General features: G+C 49.5%; 1 protein-coding gene across 10 annotated transcripts in view; it reads right to left on the reverse strand.

Moving 5' to 3' along the window:
* The window catches only part of DENND1A (DENN domain containing 1A), a 519,789-nt gene that overhangs the window by 25,793 nt on the left and 473,475 nt on the right, over nt 1-20,521 (reverse strand). For 6 of the 10 annotated variants that reach the window (XM_046662949.1, XM_046662983.1, XM_046662966.1 and 3 more), the window contains one exon: nt 396-452. The exons of the other annotated variants lie outside the window; for them this stretch is intronic. In XM_046662949.1, the coding sequence (XP_046518905.1) occupies nt 396-452 (57 nt within the window). The remainder of the gene's footprint in view (nt 1-395; nt 453-20,521) is intronic. 10 annotated transcript variants of the gene reach the window in all.

Genomic DNA, 20,521 nt, shown 5'->3' on the forward strand with positions numbered 1-20,521 from the left:
AAACCAAGATCTGGAGGGAACGAGATCTGTGCTGCCTGACTTTTGCTTCCTTTGTGAGAAAGAGGCGGTTAGAGAAGGGCTTTTAAAGCTCGTGGGCCAGAAATACAGCCCAACCTAGGGGATTTGCTCAAATGATGCACACACAGCAAACACACCACACAGCGGCCCTGGCTACCTACATTTCTGACCTGCAAGTCGCCAAACTGACTCAGAAAAGGGGAGAGAAGCCCAGAAAATGCAAGTTCGGGTTCATGCCACGCAGACAGGGAAGCTGAAAAAACCGAATTCCCAGTTTTCTTTTGCAAGGCAGCTGAGTTCACACTCCCAAGGTTTAGTCAGGCAGGGAGACGCTCAGGCAGTGTTAGGTGGGGAGGGCGGAACCACCGGCTACTCACGGGCCTGGAGCGCTGTATCTTGGGAGGCGGCGGGCGGGTGGGACGGAGTCTTTGTGGCTGTGTTAAAGTGAAACTTAAGACATCAGTACACACGGAGAAGGTTCGATGCATTTCCACACACAGCTTGAGAGCAAGTGTCTAGTCACTCAAGCCAGAGCCTGAGGGCTGTCCTAGATGCCTCCCCCACCCCCACAGCAACTGTCCCTGGGTCCTGCACATTCCATTTCTGAGGCCCGCCCCACTGCTATTTTTTCGTTCTAGCCTTGCCTCTGGTCTGGATCACTGTCAGCATTTCCCACAGGGCCCCCTGCCTGGATCTCCTCCAGCCATTCCCCACACAGGCCAAGGGGGGGTCTTCTAAAGTGCAATATGACCCTGCCACACCTCAGCTTCGAGACCTCTGCTGCCCCCACTGCCGCCTCCTTGATTACATGTTGGAATGAAAATATTTTGGAAGTTTTGGTTAAATATACTATTAAAATTAATTTCATACGCTTCTTTGTACTTTCTTAATGCAGTTACTAAAACACTTAGAATTCCATATGTCATGCACGTGTGGCTCCCATTACATTTCTCTTGGAGAGTGCTTGGTGGGAGGGATCCGTCAGACGTTAGACCTGCCATACAACCTCTTCTATGAACCTGACTCCAGCAGGATAGGGGCCGTGTCTCAGGGGTCCCTGGATCCCTGGTACCCAGCACAGGGCTTGTGAGAGTGGCCTGAGGGGAAAGTTGGTCCAGGGACTTGGTAGAGAACCAGGGTCCCTCATGGCACTCTGAGCGCACATCTGGATAGAAATACACTGTGGTTTCCAGATCCTCAGCCATTAGGTGGGAACGTGGGCCAACCTGTGCTTGGTGTCCCTCCTTCAGTTGGAGGCTCTCTGGGAGTTGGGGATGCTACCCAACGAGATGAGCATGGCTGCCCACTGGGCCATGTTTCTTCCCTTTCATGGCTTACTGGAATCGTGTGGGACAAAGGGGAATGGAGACCCCCAGCTCACACTGCATCAGGATGGAAGTAGAAGGATGGTGGGGTGGAAGCCCCCTCCATGGATGCACAAGTTGCTGCCCTGTCAGATGCCCCACTCTCACACATACCCCTCTATTTCCCTTGTGCTTGGCCACTCTACTTCCAGATGACCACCTCCTCCAGCACCACAGCCCTCACTGCTTGTCACCTCTGACCTGGGCTGTTCCATCCCTGCTGGCTGGGGCGGCAGTGTGGTAGAGTGCTCAGGAGGCAGCCTCTAGGGTGAGAGGGGCTTGGACCGAACCCCAAACCCCCTCACTCTCTAGGTTCCCCCGGCCTGATTTAACCATCTGAGCCTCACTTTCCTCAGCCGTATACACAGGAAACGGGGCCACCTGCCTGAGGGAGCTGTTATGAAGATTCAAGGCGATGTTCGCCTAGATCTTTGCACGGTGCCCCCAGGAGATGTTGGCAACTATCACCATTAGCAGGCTTCCCTGCCTCCACCCTCTTCCATTCCCAGTCCATCTTCCACACTTGTTCCAGAGTAGACTCAAAAAATACATGCCCAATCATGTCACTTGCCAGCTTAAATCATCTCAGTGGAAGGGTGGCATCCCCCAAGGTGCCTTTTGAGAAACACCATCCCGGGAGAGGCACTGTACGAAGGGAAAAAAAGGGGGGTCCCGAGGCAGACAAGCTGTGCAAGGCTGTCCACTGTCTTGCTCCTTTTGGAGGGTCACAATGCTGGGCAGCATGGCAAAGGCTGCCAAGTCTTACAATAAAAAACTTACCCTGGCAGGCAAAAATCCTACTGACTCTTTCTCTCAAAAGTTCTGTTCCTCCAATTTATGTGAGCACAGACTCACTTTCCCCATAACATCTATTAATATACCCCTGGAAAATGCCACCTGTCTGTTTGAAGCCCTCCAGATTCTGGGACCTCCCCACACACCTCTGCAGTCTCATCTCTGGTGCACAGCCGCCCCAGCTTGTTTCCCCAGCCCTGCCTGCCCACTTGCTCTCCCTGGAAGCCTCTCGCATTTTTTGCGCTTTCATGCTGGGCCCTTTGCCTGAAACACCCTCCCATTTCCTTTTCTCTCACTCCTGGTGGCTCTCATTCATCCTTTGCTGCCTGGCTCAAGCACCGCCTCCCCCAGGAGGTCCTCCGTGCCCTTCCCTGAGCAGTGTGGGTTAGGTGCTCGGCCCCTACCTCCCCACCTTGTATTCACAGCACACAGGTTGTCTCCTTTCTCCATTTCTTCTGGGGTCTAGTGTGGTTCCAGGTACATAATAGATGCTCAGCACATGATTTTTGGCTGAAACTTCACAGCATGTGTTGAAACTCAACAAACGTTAGGGTTCCAGATTCTGTAATTAACTGATTTTCCTTCAATTGTCATCAGGAAGTGCTGGTTCTTTTGCAATTGAATTTATAAATGGTAGTAGGAAAGCAGCCTCTTGACCACATCCACCCTGGAAGCTGACAGAGGAAACCATGGGGATTGTAAGATTCCAAGAAAGGGTGATGTGGAACAAAGGTCCTGAGTGAGACAATGAGGGCCCCACAGCATGGACACCAGGTGTATTCCAGCATTGCCCCAGGGCCAGGCACACAGCGGACACACACTCTGCTTCCTGGAGGAGGAGGAGCAGGGCTGCTGGGCCACGGTGGTCGCAGTTTCCCAGGATGCTGGGGTGGGAGGACAGGGATGCAGGCTGGGGAGAGCTGAATTCTCGGGATAATTAGAACAGGCCACGGGGGGTGAGTGGTGGTGTTTGAACAGGAAGGGGGGTAAAGAGAGAAGCTAGGGAAGGCTCAACCCAACACACCGTTTCTCAGAGCGTGGCCCCAGTGCTCAGGAAGCTGAATCCGAGACTAACTGAACGTGGGGACTACGGCAGTGTGCAGCGGGGCTTGAGGAGACCGCAGAGCTGGCCAGGACTCAGTGAAAGCCACTTAAGTCACTTACATGGGCCGGGAGCCTCCCCATCCCCCACACTCCCCAAGAGCAGAGACCTGCTCTCATTCTTGTTGGCACCCCCAGCCCACAGCCACAGGAGTTTGTTCATCTCTTCCCAGGGCCTTAGTGGCAGGGACACTTTTCCTTCTGTCGACAAAGAAAGACTGGAGAGAGGTACAGAGACCCACCCAAGGCCCCCAGGCAGTGATGGGGAGCACTGGGAGCAGACCTCAGGCCTCTGGACTGCTAATCCGGTGCTCTTCCCATTGCTGGAGGAGGAGGAGACAAAACCAGAAAAGCCTTAAAGCAGAAGGAACAGAGAACTGAGTGGTCCCAGGACCTTTGCACAGAAGTCACACTATATGCGATCCTCCATTCCCTGGCTACACTGCCTTAAGTGAGTTCAGAAAGGCTGGGCCTTGGAATCTTTTGCTAAGAAGAGTTCTCTTCCACAATTCATCTGGCACTTCCTGAGCTGGGCCGTGGCAGGAGGGATGGTGGGGCTGGAGGTCTCGATGATCAACACAAGCACCTGCCTTCTTGCAGGCCACGTCCAGCTGGGGAAGCAGGGACCCTCTCACAGAACGGAAGGATTCCTCCCATGTAAACTTATGGAACAACTACGAGGGCCAGGTCTGGGGGATCCAGGAGAACAAGACACGGTCCTTGTCCTGAAGGAATGTACGGTCTAACGGGGTTTGACCTACCTCACAGAAGAATATCTTTCTTAGACTACAAGGAGTATTTGGGCTAAAGCCCCAAGAAACACACTTTGTGTTAGAAAGACTGGGGTTCATGTCTTGGCTCTGCCATTCTCTAGCTGAGTTCAACGCTGGCTCTGCCGCTGGGTAAGTTACTTCACCTCAGTCTCAGTTAACTCTTCTGTGAAACGGCAACAGCTCCCGAATCACAAGCACTGGTGTGAGCATGCTACAAGAGTGTGATTACAGCTGTGCGAGTCTCTGGTCCGGCAACAGGAAGATGAAATGGGACCATCCAATCCTCTGTCCTCCCGGTAGACCAACAAGTCTTTCTAGAAAAGTCCTGTGGATGTGAGGACCTTGATTTTCCAAGGGAGCGTGCTGTCAGCAAGGCACTGTTGAAGGAGCCTGGATTTTAATAATAATCTCTTCTATTTTTATGCTGCATTTTCCTTTCAAAGCATTTCCACTTCTCTTCTTTCCTTTGAGCCTCATATGCCCTGGTGAGGCAAATTAGAGGAGGATTATTTCCCTCCTATAGAGACAGGACATAGGAGGCCCAGAGAGGTTAAGGGACTAGTATGAAGTCACACAGCTAGTAGCAGGAACTAAAACAAGCAAGTATTCTTAGTCCATTGTGCTATCCTTGTCAACCCAAATTTCCAAAGTCATCTGGGATGGTTTGTCTAATCCTTGTCCCTTCTGAAGTTGGAATCTATTGTTAGAGATCTGTGTCTTAGAGAAACGGCCAGCAAGAGAATGACTTCCTTTCCTTCCTTATTTGAGCATCTCTTTCCAGTGCTTTCCAAAAGAGGCGTGTGATTCATTTGTTCATTCATTTAACAAGAAGTGGAGTATACTCTGTCCAGGCACAGGGGTACATCACTGAACAAGACATGGTCCTGCCTTCACAGGATGCCCACTCTGAGGGAGGGGGTTATAAAGAAGGGGGGCAGAGGAGGACGGAGGTCAAGGGAGGTACAAAGCAGGGGCTCTGCCACGGGATGGGGGTGGAAGGGAACTCAGGTGCATGGTAAAGCGGAACCACAGAGGTCGCACAAGACTAGAATGAGGGCAAATATGAGGAGAGGGCAGGCCAGGACCATGGAAGGGATGGTGGGGGTCACATAACATAGGGCCTTGAATGTCAGGCTAAGAAGTGTGGGTTTTCTCCCGAGCACAGGGGGAGGGATTTAGGATTTAGGCAGACACAGCAGAGGCCCTGGTGTAAAAGATGGATGGGAAGAGGATGGGTGGGTTTCTAAGGACAGACACTTCTCTCCGGCCACAGGGGCCTGCCTGGGCCTCCATGTTGTCAGCTTACCACCTCTGGCCTCGTGACTACTGGGAGATGTGAACATGAGAGGGTAAGCCCAAAAGCGTGATTGGCACGGAGGTCCCAGAGAAGAGAGGAACTCTTTGGCCTCTGTTGGTCTCTGCATGGCCCTTGGCGTTTATAGCTGTCAGCCGTGTGGGCCAGGTGAGTATGCTCATTGGATATGAACCCACATTTATGAGGACAGCATGTGATTTGCAGTTAATTTGTTGATGCAGCAAAACACATTGTTTCCAAAAGGTCAGGAGGGGAAGCTGTGTTGGAATATCAACTTAATTACCTGGGTGGCACGGATGAGCGGGCACCCTACACTGGGCTGCAAGGTGGAAGATGCTCCACTGTGAGGCGCTGACTGGGGCAGAAAACACAATGTGTACGTGGGGGCCAGGGGAGGGGAGGCAGGGAGCTGGTGCAGGGCAGGCAGCTTGCACAATAGGCAGAGCCCAAGCACCTCCTGCCTGCCGTGTTCCGGCACCTAACTAGCTCACTTGCTAGCCTGGGGAACCCTCAAGCCAGGAACGGGCATCATTACCTCATTTCACAGATGAGGGGAGGCAAAGACTTGCCCAGGTCACATAGAGCAGTGGATGGCAAGCCTTCAGAAGAGGGTCCAAGAGCTCATCTCAAGTTAATCTCGGGCTGGGGCAGGGGTCCTGTGAGGAACATGGGAGGGGGCTGGCTGTTTAGGAACCAACACATGGATTTACTCAGTCCCCATGGAGGGCACGACTTGACTCTTCGTTCAAGATCCCTTCGAAGTCAGAAGCAGCACTCCCATTTCACTGCTGGGAAAGTAGGTTCAGGGAGGCAGAAGAGGCGCTACCTAAGGCCACACAGAGGGTGAAACGTCAGAGTCAGTGGGGAGAAAAGCCAGACCCCAACCATGGACTAGTTGTGTGGGGAGGGAGGTGAAAGAACACAGACTTCTGAGGCCACAGGAACCAACCAACTCTGCTGAAGGCTGAGGGCTGTGCATGCAAAGCCTGGGGTGAGGAGGCAACTTGCCTGAGGAGGCAGCCAGGGCCCCCACAGCTCCCCTTTCTGAGGGTCGGAGAAGGTGGGGTGTGCCCAATGGCAGCTGGAGACATGAGAGAGCTGGCCTCTGAGGCTGGCCCAGGGGGGTCTCAGATCCTTTGTGTCTGAACGGTGTTCTGAACTGTCCCTTTGCCGTCAGACTCCTGTCTAGCCCACATGGAGGAGGCCCTGGCATCCCCAGAGGGGAGTCTGAGATGGATGCTAGGGATTTCTCTGTCCCAGAGATGTGCCCCAACCAGATATGCTGCCAGAAATGGAGAGGGTGAGAGAGAAAATTCACAATTAAACTCTGTTGCTGTTTAACGAGGAAAGAGTTCACCTGGTTAATTTTCCTGGCTAGTAGCCACATCAATGCTCTGACCTGTGCATGAAACGGCTCCAGTTGGGAAAGGAAGACAAAGCTTTCTGTGGCTTTACAAAGGGCCTCTGGGCTGAGAGCAAGGCTCCTCTACTCCTCGGGACTGGAAAGCCGCTATTATGCAAGGTATGGAAATAAAAGAGGGCTTCTTTTGATATGTCTCCAAAAAGGAGTGTATTGAAGCTATATTTGTGTGGAGTGTCTCCTTTGAAATGCCCAACCAGCTCTCTCGGGCACAGCTCTAGCCCGTCCCCCTACTCCTGTCATTATCTCCAATCCTCTTGTCCACCCTCGACAGAGCTGGTCCTGCTTGTTGGGGAGGATCAAATGCTTGCCTCCGCTTCAGAGTTTCTGCAAGGACAACTGGAGAAGACTGGGCACTGGTGTCCTACAGCACTCGCTCTGTGCCAACAGCACGGGCAGGGCCTGGGTCCCCAGGGGGGATCCTGGGACCCTTGGACCCTGAAGCATCTGCAGAGGTAACTCTAAGCTCCAGGCTATAACCTTGGAGGGATGCTCCTCACAAGAGGCCGCACAGGATGGACTTTTACATCATCGCTGAGGAAGAAGTTTCCCTCCTGTCCGCACAGAGTGACAAGGAGGTGATTCTTCATGAGAAAGGGAGGCTGGGAGGAGCCCTTATCTTGGAGCACCCTCGATGGGCCAGGTGTTACTCAGAACATCCATCAGTCCTGAAACACTGGGCAGAGGCTCCATCATGATCCCCATTCTACAGACAGAAGCTGAAGCCTCTGGCCCAAATTCACACCACGTAGATAGGAAGCCCAGGGCTGGCCGTCGGGCTTCGGTTGTTGCACTCCAGAGTGAGGCTACGTGCCCTGCACTTGCTGTCCTGAGGCACCATCTGTGAGGGGTGCTCAGGACTGAAGGTGGCCCTTGAGGAAAGGCCGCAGCACCTGCCATCGGGCCTGTGGGCCATCATCTCTGGAGAGGGTGTGCTTGGGATTCAGTCGCCTCAGCAGGTCACCTTGTGAGGCCGTCCTCTCAGCCTGGGCCTGGGCCCTCTCTATGCAGGGACGAGTGCTGAGCTGAAAGACGTCTCCGCTTGGTCCTGAGGAGAGCGCATTCTTTCCGATGTTGACAGGAGTAGTATTTTGTAGTGGTGCTGGTTAATTTGTAGTGGCATTTGTGGTTTGAAGCCTTGTCAAGATCCCTGATTACTTCCCGTGCAAGGAGCTCGGCTGATGGGGAAGTTCACATGCTGAACAAAAGCAGCGAGGCAGCTGTGAGGGAAGGCTGCAAGGGGGCCGGGTGACCCCGGCGCTTGGGGGACAGAGGCGGGGGAGGGAGGAGGGCCAGTATGGGGCGGGGGAGGGGGGCCTTTTGTTTTCAGTCAGGTGCAGCTGCTCGGTCTGAATAGGTGGCATCCCATTGGCGGCTGGAGGTCGGGCACCAGATGCGGCCGGTGGCTGGGCAGGGGCAGGGAGCTCTGCTGCCGCGTGCCATTCTCTGCCCAGACAGAAGGAGGAGGTGGTGTTTCACTGCTATCTACACCAGGGTAGCCATCTGGGATGCTATCGAGGGTGCCTGGGTGACATTCCCAGGAGGGGAGGGAAATGAGGAGGGGCTTCCAGATATTGGGAGAGATGATCCCCCTTTGATAGCAGCAGAGGCTACTGTTTTTTGGCACTTGCTGTATACCAGGCCCTGTGCTGGGAGCTCTACATGTATGGTCTCTAATGCTCTCAGCAACCCTGTGGAGAAGGGAGAATCCCCATTTGGCAGATGAAGAAACTGAGGCTGCAAGGCTCGGGGACTGGCCCAGGCCAGGCCTCACAGCTAACAGGTGGCAGAGCCAGGATCCAAGCCCAAGTATGTCTGACCCTGAAGAAGCCCACACTCCTTCCATCAGACCTGATACACAAATAGCAGAAGGAAGATGCTGAAACCCATCCCCTCAAGACTGAGGGTGCTCCTCTCTCCCTAGGGAGTTCTCCCCTGATAGACTCTGAGCTTTCCATTCTGCTAAGTCTGTACTGACTGCACGGAAAGGTTCGACTTTGCAGCTGCCTGCATTGTGTCCTGACTTGGTGAGGGTTTTCTCATTGCATTTAAGGGCCAGGGCCAGCTCAGCAAAACCAAGGCTAATTTATCATCTCCATGATGTCCACCCCAAGCAGTACACCACTAGGAAGCTAAAATAAAGACCTTCTCCTAATTTTGCTGTTGTACAGATAAGATCGCACAGCATCCTATAGAAAGGGACTCTAGTGATTTTGACAGCATCCTCCTCAAGGTCCACCTGCAACGTGGGGAGCTGGTCATGTCCCTGCCGACAGTCCTCAGTGGGCCACTCAAGACCCCGCCCCTCCCCTCACCAGCCTCATGTCCCACTCCACCACAAGCAGCCCCTTCTTTCCAGCCCTACAGAGACCCTGCCCTGCCTCTCATGTGCCAACGCTCTTTACAATGCATGTGCTCGTCCTCTGTGCCCTTTCTGCACTTTAACTACCTGTGGATTCTGCTCATCCCTCAAATGTCTGTCCCTTCCCTGGAAGCTGTCCCTCACCTCCTGGACTTCTTTCTTCTGTCCCTCCCCTAAAGATGGTGGGCTCCTCGAGAGTGGCGCTGTGTGTACTTCACATCTGGACCCAAGGCCCTGGGTACAAGGCCTGGCATGGGGCGAGTGCAAAGTAAATGCTTGCCCAAGACTGTGGAACTAGCGTCAGCTCATCAGTAAGGCATCGCCCTGCATCTGACTAATCCAGACAAATAGTCATTGTCCTCGTCACTTGAGTCACTCTGTCCACAAGGCGGGCTACATTTCTGGCATGCTTCTGATCAGGAAAAACTCCCAACCTAGAGGTATCCTGGCCTAGCAGGCTGAGGCCAAGGGCCATCCCAAAAAGCAAGAGACTTTTTGAGTGCAATGCAAAAGTGGGAAGCAGTAGGAAACTTAGATGTGAAATATCCCAAACTTTCTCAGTGTGTCTGTTAAAGAAAGACAGTCAGGTTCACCGGACAGAGGGGGTTTTTTAATTCCCTTGGAACAAATGGATGGAGAACCCAGTTTTAAAATTCCTGGACCCTGGACTACATTTCTATCTGTGTCAAAGTCTATCCCTCCACCGCCTCAGCAGAGTTTAAAATCCTAGCTAATAGGTTAACAACTGTTTTTCTTCAGCTTCAAATGAAGAATATCAGAAGGCTGGGGGAATATGCAGCTCTCCAATTTGTACGGACTGCACACAGCTCCCTGCAATGTGTGTTTGACAGGACTGACATTTTGTACCGCTGTGAGATGGGAAAACGTGTGACATTTTTATTCATGGTGGCGTACGCCCTTGTAATGATCAGCTCTGGTCGATGTGCTTACCGCAGCAGCCCCAGAGCCCTTGGAGAACAAACAGGAACCCAAGGTGCCAGCAGTTCGACTGCCTTATTAAACACCGCCAGGATCCTAACGAAGACCAACTGCTGGAAAATCTCACTGTCAAATCCTCAAGGACATTGTCAGCGCACAGCTAACTGCATATATTTTTCATTTAAAATACTGAAATCCAGCATTGTGCCATTACAACTGAGGGGAGGGGTGCCCACTCCAGCGGCCATTCTGTTAGCTGCTTCTTCCGAGCTCCAGATGCTAGAGCCAGATGCCCAGTGGGGCTCAGAGCTCCAAAAGGGGCGGCAGAGACAGGGAACCGACTTTCCGAAAACCCAGCCCTACCTGCAGGGTGAAAGGCTGAAAGTTATAGGGCTCTGGTGAGAGTCACTTGGAAAGTCAACGCACTGGTTCCCTTCCTAAGCCAAAGCGAATCTGAATCTGCATAATTAGAAAATCCGTTCCCCCCGCAGCCAGCCATCTTCCTGTAGGCGCAACCCATTACATCCTGCATCTTGGTGCTAATCAGCCTTCTGCTTCTCGGCAGACCTCAAGACATCTGTAGGAACACACGGCCGCAGTAGGTTTCACACCTTGGCAGAAAAGCTGTGTGTCAGGGTGCCCACCTGCAATCTCACCACTTGCCTCAATTCAAAGGCCTCAAGGTCAGCGGGCAGGAGGACGCCCTCCCTTCAGCGGTCATTTCTAATTCTGATGCACACGGATGGATGGAAGCCAATCACTTGGCAGACCTTGGATCTTTTCATGCTTGTTACACTAGGTGATTTGCTTATGGCTGCACACACTAACGTACCGACATATTTATTTTGTAAATATGTATTATTTACACAGTACCTCTATTTCCATACTCCAGCCCTGATGCACCAAGACATACTCTGCTGTTTATTTATGGGGTCCTTGGAGTAAGAGGCCTAACAAGGCGCCTGTCTGTGGTTCCTGCAGGTTTGCAACAAACTGTAAGTGGTCGGCTCAACAACGGGATGTTCTACATCCATCATGAAGAGAGGCTTGCATTTTAAGGGGCTGCCCGTAAAGTTGGTTTAGCATAATGCTATACATCATCCTTGGCGGAAATGACCTGGGATGCTGAAGAGCTGGCAACCCAGAAAGTGGAGCCATAACATTCCATGCTGTGGAATGCGGGGAGGGGTGGAGTAAGCTGTGGCTACCCTGGTTACAGGACCTGAGAGAGTGCCAAGAAGGCAAGAGTAGACAGCCCTGGGGCAAAAGCAGGACAGAGAGGGTGGAGGTTGCTGTACCCTAGCTCCTCCAAGAAGGCCATTCTCTCCCTCAGCAGAGCCTTTCACCCTGGGCCAGAGGGAGGTGTCCACTGGCCCCACCCACCCCAACAGATGCTCTCTTCGTCATGGGCTGCAGCTCAGTTCTCGTCAGAGCACGTTGGCTGGAGGAAGAGAAATGCAGCCTGTGTCCAGCCTTTCACCGGTCCAAGGTAAACTTCAGTAGCTCCCATGGAGGGTGTCCAGTGGACCACCAGCTTCTGTCCGTTTCATCCCCTAGATCTCTCTCAAATCTTTCCCTCCTCTTTATCCCCATAAGCAGTGTCCTAGGTCAGGCTGCCACTAGCTCTTGCTAACGATGTTAGCAGCATCATCAGTGGTCTCCCTGTCCGCCTACCTCCACCCCTTCCCACAGTGGCCCAGAGTAAATCTTCCCAGATGCCATCCCCAAAACACAACCCCTCACTGGCTCCTAGACACCCACAGATATGATTCAAGCTCCCCCAAGGCCTGGGGCCTCCTACCTCTGCAGGTAGCTGGCCCTCAGCAGCTGCCTCCCGGCCTCTTCCTTCCCCACGCTAGCCCCGCTCTTCTCTCCAGAGTCAGACTCTCCCACCCTTTGCAGATGTCAATCGCTTTACCTGGAATGCCCTCCTCCTCTGGCTCCACCTGATATACAACTCATCTGTCAAGATCCATAGAAACGCCACCTCGTCTGAGAAGCCTGCCCTGGTTTCCTCAGACATCCTTAGGGCCCCTCTCCAGCCAGTACACCTCTGTCCCTTAGTATTTTTCTTTCCATATGGTTTGTAAATTCTCTCTCCCAGACAAAGAGTGCCATGAAGGCAGGACACACATCTCATTCCTCTGCGACCCTGAGGCCTTGGGCAGGGCTTGGCATCTGACATGCCTCGTTACATGTTAAATAAGGAATTAATGAGGGCATAAAAGAATAACTCAGAGTTCTGCCTGGAAAAAAACTCCAAAAGCTTCAGGACTTTTAACCACAAAGATAGAGGGCAGCATGAGAAGAATTCTTCGCTGGGCACTATGGTCTGGGCAATGGAAGGTGTTTGGTAGACAGCCCTGGGGAGAAGCTCCCCCTCTCCCTCCCTGCCTCTGTACAGGTGGGCACAACTGGAGAGTCATGTCTCCCGGCCTTCTGCTGACCGCTTCATCCCACCTGGCCTCTCAAGGCACCATGTTGCCAAGGCTTGACCTTCTGGACACATTCCCTGTCAACCTCTCCAGAAAGTGTGAACAGGGCTCTACCTAGAAGGGGTTTGGGACTGGGACGTCCCAGGGACTGCTGGGAGGTGGCTGTTACCATGAAACCACATGGCTGATGGGCAGCAACGTCTCAGAAAGTCAGTTTAAACTGCTTCCAGGCAATGCTACTCTCCCATCACACTTTGCATTTTAAGTGGGATATAATCAACAATCCCTTGGGAGAAGTCCCTTTTATATATTCTCTTTCTATCTTTTTATTACATTTTAAAATTATTTTCAGTATAAACGAGATGTGATATGATATTCTAGAAGACATGGAACTAAGCAGGCTGACAATAAAACTAAATAAAAAAACAATGACCTACATTAGGAACATGGTCAGTGCAAGCTCAGATCAAGTGTGCAGGAGGCTGGCAGGCGGCCTTTGCTGCCAGGGAGCTCCTGTCCCTGTCAAGCTGTCCCAGGGTCAGGGGAGCTGGGCGGTAAGGTAGAGAAGCCGGGACTTTGAATCTGAATCCATCCTACCAGCCAGGGAACTAGGGTAGGGTCGTTGGCCCTACTCCTGCATCTGTTGGGGAAGATAATGTGAAAGAATGCAAGCCCCTGCTGAGCACACTGCCTGGCCCCAGCAGGCATTCAGAAGGGCAGCCTCATTGCTGCTCTTACCCACGTGCTGAGGAATCCGGGGCTCTAATGGTTTATTCTGGGAGCAGGCAAAGCCCCAAATCCAGGCAGCAGCCATGAGCCTTAGCCAGGAGCGGGGCAGAAGCAGAACAGAGTGACCTTGACCTCCACAGCCATCCTAAGCCACACACTGGATTCTAAACATGCCCCAGACCACTGGCAACTACTACCAGATGCCTCAGGATCCAGATGGAACTGTCGAAGAGCGCTTGATGAGAGGGGTAAAGTGAGGGGGGAGTTCTGGCAGGTTCTGGGTTCTGGCATCAGATATATCTGGTTTGGAATTCTTGCTCTGCCATTAACTGTGTGACCCTGGGGGAGCTGCTTAACCTCTCTGGGCATTAGCTTTCTGGGGATAATAATAACTGCATTGATCTTCTAAGGTTGTTGAGATTAAGTGAGATGATGGCTGTGGATGGGCCTGGTTCACACACAGTAGGTCCACATTATAATGAAAACCAACCCGTCAATCTGACGCCTCCTTATACTGTTGTCTCTTGTTTATTCCTTGTCATCCTTTCCCTCTGGGCATAGCCAGGTTAATCATTTGCCTAGTCCACAGATGGGCTTAGAGATTGATGGGGGACAATGCAACAGGCAGCTCCTGGCACAGCACTCCTGTGGCCACAGGGTGGGGACTCCCTGCACAGCCAGTGACACTGAGCTGAGTCTCCTGGAGGATCTGGCTTGTGGGATATAATTTATTTTCAATATTTTATGTTTTATTTCCCCTTCCCCACTGTGATAAACTCCCCACCTTTGGCACAGAGAATTCTAATCTGAGAAAATGCCTCCTCTGGTCTCGCTGAATCAGATTTCCTGCTCTTGTCCTGCTGGGCTTAATATCTCCCTGGCAGGCAGCTGGATTCTGAGCGGCTCCAGCACAGACCTTAAAAGAAATGCTGTTTTTAGGTTCTGGACACTCCTCTGGCAAAGAGGCCCTGCTGTCACACTGCTGAACATGGACAGACTCGGGGGACGCAGGAGGCCTGTCACTCATGCACGGCAGCACACGCAGGGGTTCTAAAGTGAACACAGGCGCTGCAGAACAACAGCCACCCCTTTTTTGGTTTCTCCTGCTCTGCTGAACTGCCTGGCTGCTCAAGGGCACAGGGTGCGCAGGGAGCTGCCCTCGCCTCTTCCTGCAGTCACTGCCTTTTGTGCATTCACTCCCTCACACTTCGTTGTTCCCCAAACTCTCACTGCGCAACTCGTCTGTGCCAGGCCTGTGAGGGTGCCAAGGTCACAGGTTGAGGCTGACACTGTCCCTGTCCAGGGCCAGTGTGTCATTGCAGGGACAGTGCTGGCCCAGCGCAGGGAGGGCAAGGCTCTGCATGGAGGACTCAGGGAGGGCTTTCGGGGGAAGGAGAACCTGAGGAGGGCCTGGAAGGTGCACGGGATGTTGTCAGGTGGAACACAAGAGGAAGGACGCTCCTGGCAGTGTAGGTGGTGCGGGCTGCTTCATGTCTGGGTTCCGCCAGCACCCAGCAGGGGGCCTGGCCTGGAGTAGACGCCCAGAAGAGCGGTGAATGAATGAATACAAGACTGTGTGCTAGGGACTAGAGAAGGGGAAGGAACTCTGTCCAGGGTGGGGGGCACTTAGCAGAGTCTTACAAGGTGAGGAGGAACTGGCCAGAAGTGGAGGGTGGCAGGTACCTCTAACTCAAAAGGCCTAGCTGTGGGCAGCGAGCTTGGAAGGGGTGACTTCTGGCAGGGCCCTGAAGGCTGCGTAAGTTCTCCTGATCATCAGGAAGTCTGACTGGGGAGGGCATCATGGAGAGGGACCCACTTTCTGGAGAGCCTGCCTGTCTCAGTACTTGCTAGTGTTTTCTGATGTCCCTTGTGCCTCACAGACCACCGGAGGCAGGTGACACGTGACTCCAGGGATATGAGGGATGTACAGAAGCAGCAGGGCTGATGCCCTGGTGGAACTGGGGTGGGGAAGGTTTGGGGAAGGCCAAGGACAGACTAAGAGATTATAGCAAGTAAAGCTCGTGAAACAAGAATGAGTTAGAAGCAGATACTGGGAGCCACCAAAACAAAGGTGGTGCTAGAAGCCACAGGTCTGGCTGAGCTCCCCAGAGTGCAGAGCCGGGGGAGGCAGGCCAGAGCCGAGGAAGGGCCCATCCAAGAGAAGGAGGACCAAACACAAAGCTCAAGACCAAAGAGCAAAGTGCAGCTCAGCTCTTCCATCATGCTGGCCCTACACTCCATCCATCCACTAGGCTCCAGCCGGCTGCCCAATTTACATTTCTTTTTGCACGTTTTAGTCAGACCTTTCTGGAGGCTGTACCTTGGGCCAAAGGAGTGATTTAAAGGCTTGAATTCTCTACTACAACCAGCCAGAGAAAGCAGCGGGGAGCATGTGGGCCAGGTGCCAGGAACTGCAGGGATTAACATGAAGTCGGCTGCCACCCCAGTCTAGAACAGTCTAGAACAGGCTAGAACAGCTGCTGTGTTTGGTCTCTCAGGTTCAGAATCTTCACCAGGTATCTGATTCATAGCCTGAAGAAGGCTGTTCCCACCCTTCCTAGGAAAATGAGCTCTCTGCCTAGTCCTTGAAGCCGATGAGGAGCAAAGGTGTTCATTAAACATTGCATCTATTCTGCAGCAGTCTCCAGCAAGTCAGCAGTGATGAGATGGCAAGCACTTCCTGAGCATGCTAGCAGGGAACCAGCCTGAGGGCCAAACTGGTTTAAGTTTAAAAAAACGAGATGGGGGGGTGACATCAGCATTATGGTGGAGTGAGTGGTTTCCTTTGTTGCTCTCCTCTAAATTACAACCAAACAGATACCCATCGACCAACTGAGGATTCCCTACACAGCACAACAGAATGCCTAAGAGATCCAGGCAGCTATACACCTGAAGGTGAGTGGACTGGACCCTGGGGAAACAGTGGAACTAGGGAAGCAGCCTCCTCCTCCTCCCCTAGCAGCAGCAATCCAGGGCACAGATCTTCATGTAGAGGCCCTTGTGAATGTGAGTGGATGTGAGAGCAGCCTGGCCCCACATACATGAATACCTGTGGAGTGGTGGTGGCCCCACCCTGCGGCAGTTGGTGGAGCAATGGCACAACCTGATCAGCACAACTGTGAGCAGATGGGGTGGGAGTACCCAGCTCCCAGGGGCAGCATCCCTGACACCAACCCCACCAGCAGCAGGGCTACATACAAGTCCCTGGGCCCCTGCCACTGATAATGACACTGGTGAACACAGCAACCCTGGTAGCAGTGCAACAAGCACCCCTAGACACCGGGGAACAGTGGTGCAGGTGGTGCATGGGACAACAGCATCCAAGCCTGTGAAGAGCTAGTGGAGGAACACAAGACCCAGGCAACCAGAATCAAAGTAACCAAAACCATACCCAAATATGAAAGGGGGATTACTATCACAAATGCACTGGCAGAGGATCAGTTCATCAAGCACCATGAAGAACTACAATAACATGGTAGAACAGAAGAAAAATGACAGTTCTCCAGAAAACAAACCTGAAGTCACAGGAGATTACAATCTAACTGACAGAGAATTCAAAATAGCCATCGTAAAGAAACTCAATGAGTTACAAGAAAATTCAGACAGTTCAATGAGCTCAGAAATAACATTAATGAACAGAAGAAGGAATACTTCACAAAAGAGAATGAAGTTCTAGAAAAAAATCAAACAGAAATTCTGGATATGAAGAACACAATGAGATAAAAAATAATGTAGAAAGCATCAGAAATGGAGTAGACCCTATGGAGGAGAGAATTAGTGAGCTTGAAGATAGAAACATAGAAATGTTTTAGGTGAAGGAGGAGAGAGAATTAAGATTTTTTTTAAATGAAGACATTCTTTGAGAAATATCCAACTTAATTAGGAAAAGTAACATAAGGATTATAGGTATTCCAGAGGGACAAGGGAGGGAGAAAGGAGCAGAGAGCTTGTTCAAAGAAATAACAGCTGAGAGCTTCCCAAACCTGGGGAAGGAACTGGACATGCAAATACATGAAGCTGACAGAACTCCTAATTACATCAGTCCCGAAAGACATTCTCCAAAGCATATAACAGCAAAACTGTCAAAAGTCAATGACAAAGAAAAAATATTAAGGGCAGCAAGAGAGAAGAAAATAATCTACAATGGAACCCCCATCAGACTTTCAGTGGATTTTTCAGCAGAAACCTTACAGGCTAGGAGAGAGTGGAATGATATTAAAAATACTGAAAGATAAAAACTATCAGCCAAGAATATTCTATCCAGCGAATTATCCTTCATATATGAAGGAGAAATAAAAGCTTTCCCAGACAAACAACAGCTGAGTGAGTTCATTGTCATTAGAACTGCCCTACAAGAAATATTGAAGTGAGCCCTCCCACCTGAAACAAAAAGGCAAAGGTTTACAAAGCTTTGTGTTAAGGAGATAAACAGACAGATAAAATCATAAAATTGCAGCTCTATATCTGAATAGGTTAGCAAACACTTAATTATAACATAAAAGATAAAGGGAAAGAAAGCATCAAAAATAACTATAAACACTTAAATTTTATCAGAAACTCATAACACAAAAAAGAATAATTTGTGACAAAAAAACCTAAAACAAAACAGGGAAGGGTAAGAGGAAAGGGTTGGAACCTGTGTAGGCTAACGAAGATAAGACACTCCCAGAAAAAAGACTATCTCATCTTATGAGATCTTTTATACAAACCTCATGGTAACCACAAAACAAAAAATCAGAGCAGAGTCATAAATCATAAATAAAGAGAAAATTGAGAAAACCATCACAGAAAACCACCAAACTTAAATGGCAGACGCAAATACAAGAAAAAAAGAAACAATGGAAATATAGAACAACTGGAAAATAAAAGATAAAATGGAGTACTGAGCCCTTATATACAGTCACTTTAAATGTAAATGTATTGAATTCACCAATCAAAAGACACAGAGTGGCTAGATGGATAAAAAACAAGATCCAACAATATGTTGCCTCATGGAAACACATCTCAGCTCTAAGACAAACAAAGGCTCAGAGTGAGGGATGGAAGATGATACCCCGATTGAATGGCAAGCAAAACAAAGCAGTTATAGCCATACTTATATCAGACAAAGCAGATTTCAAGATAAAAAAGATAATGAGAGACAAAGACGAGCATTATATAATGATAAAGAGACATTCTACCAAGAAGACATAACACTTATTAACATACATGCACCTAACGCAGGAGCACCCAAGTATATAACACACCTGGTAACAGAACTAAAGGGAGAAATTGACAGCAACACAACAATAGTAGAGGACCTTAACACCCAACCTGAATCAATGGATAGATCATCCAGACAGAAAGTCAACAAAGAAACAGTGACTTGTGTGAAACACTAGACCAAATGGACTTAACAGATATATGTATAGAACACTCCATCCCAAACCAGCAGAAGGCACATTCTTCTCAAGGGCACATGGAACATTCTCAAAGATGGACCATATGCTGGGAAACAAGGCAAGCCTCAATAAATTCAAGAAGATTGCCATCATATCAAGCATCTTTTCTGACCACAAAGCTATGAAATGGAAATCAACTACAAGAAAAAAACTGGGAAAGTCATGAATATGTGGAGACTAAACAACATGCTACAGAACAACTACCAGATCAGTGAAGAAATCAAAAGAGAAACCAATACCTGGAGACAATGAAAATGAAAACACAACATACCAAAACCTGTGGGATGCAGCAAAAGCAGTACTAAGAGGGAAATTTATAGCAATACAGATACAAGAAACAAGAAAATCTCAAATACAAGCTTACCCTATACCCAAAAGAATGAGAAAAAGAACAAACAAAGCCCAAGTGAATAGAAGGAAGGAAATAATAAAAATCAGAGCAGAAATAAATGAAATAGAGACTAAGAGACTAAGAGAAAGGATCAGTGAAACCAAGAGCTGGTACTTTGAGAAGATAAACAAAACTGACAAACCTTTAGCCAGACTCACTGAGAAAAAAAGATAGAAGACTCAAATAACTAAAATCAGAAATGAAAGAGGAGAAATTAAAACAGACACCACAGAAATACAAAGGATTATAAGAGAATACCATGAAAAGCTATATGCCAACAAACTTGATAACCTAGAAGAAATGTATAAATTCTTAGAATCATACAACCTCTCAAAACTGAATCAAGAAGAAATGGAGCATCTGAACAGACCAATCACAAGAAAAGAGATTGAAATGGTAATCAAAAACCTCCCAAAAAAACAAAAGTCCAGAACCAGACGGCTTCTCTGATGAATTCTACCAAACACTTAAAGAACATTTAATTCCTATCCTTCTCAAATTATTCCAAAAAATTGAAGAGGATGGGATGCTTCCTAACTCATTCCATGTGGCCAACATTACTCTGATACAAAAACCAGACAAACACAAAAAAAGAAAATTATAGGCCAATATCGCTGATGAATAAAGATGCAAAAATCCTCAAAAAAATATTAGCAAATCCAATACAACAATACAAAAGGATCATACATTGCGATCAAGTGGGATTTATTCCAGGGATGGAGGGATGTTTCAACATCCACAAATCAATCAATGTGATACACTACACTAACAAAATGAGGAATAAAAATCACACGATCATCTCAATAGATGCAGAGAAAGCATTTGACAACATCCAACATCCATTTATGATAAAAACTCTCAATAAAATGAGTATAGAAGGAAAGTACCTCAACATAATAAAGGCTGTGGGACAAACCCACAGGCAATATCATACTCAATGCTGAAAAACTAAAAGCTATTCCTCTGAGAATAGGAACAAGACAAGGTTGCCCACTCTCGCCACTGTTATTTAACATAGTACTGGAAGTTCTAGCCAGTGCAATTAGGCAAGAAAAAGAAATAAAAAGGATCCACATTGGAAAGGAAGAAATGAAACTCTTCTTGTTTGCAAATGACATGATTCTATATATAGAAAACTCTAAAGAATCCATCAGAAAATTATTAGAAATAATCAACAACTATAGCAAAGTTGCAGGGTGCAAAATCAACTTACAAAAATCAGTTGCATTTCTATACACTCATAATGAACTAGCAGAAAGAGAAGTCAAGAATGCAATCCTATCTACAAGTGCAGCAAAAAGAATAAGATACCTAGGAATAAATTTAACCAAGGAGGTTAAGACCTATACACTGAAAACTATAAGAAATTGAAGAAGACATAAAGAAATGGGAAGATATTCCATGTTCATGGATTGGATGAATAGTTTAAATGTCCATA

Source organism: Equus quagga, chromosome 1 (assembly GCF_021613505.1).
Source record: "Equus quagga isolate Etosha38 chromosome 1, UCLA_HA_Equagga_1.0, whole genome shotgun sequence".
Lineage (NCBI taxonomy): Eukaryota > Metazoa > Chordata > Mammalia > Perissodactyla > Equidae > Equus > Equus quagga.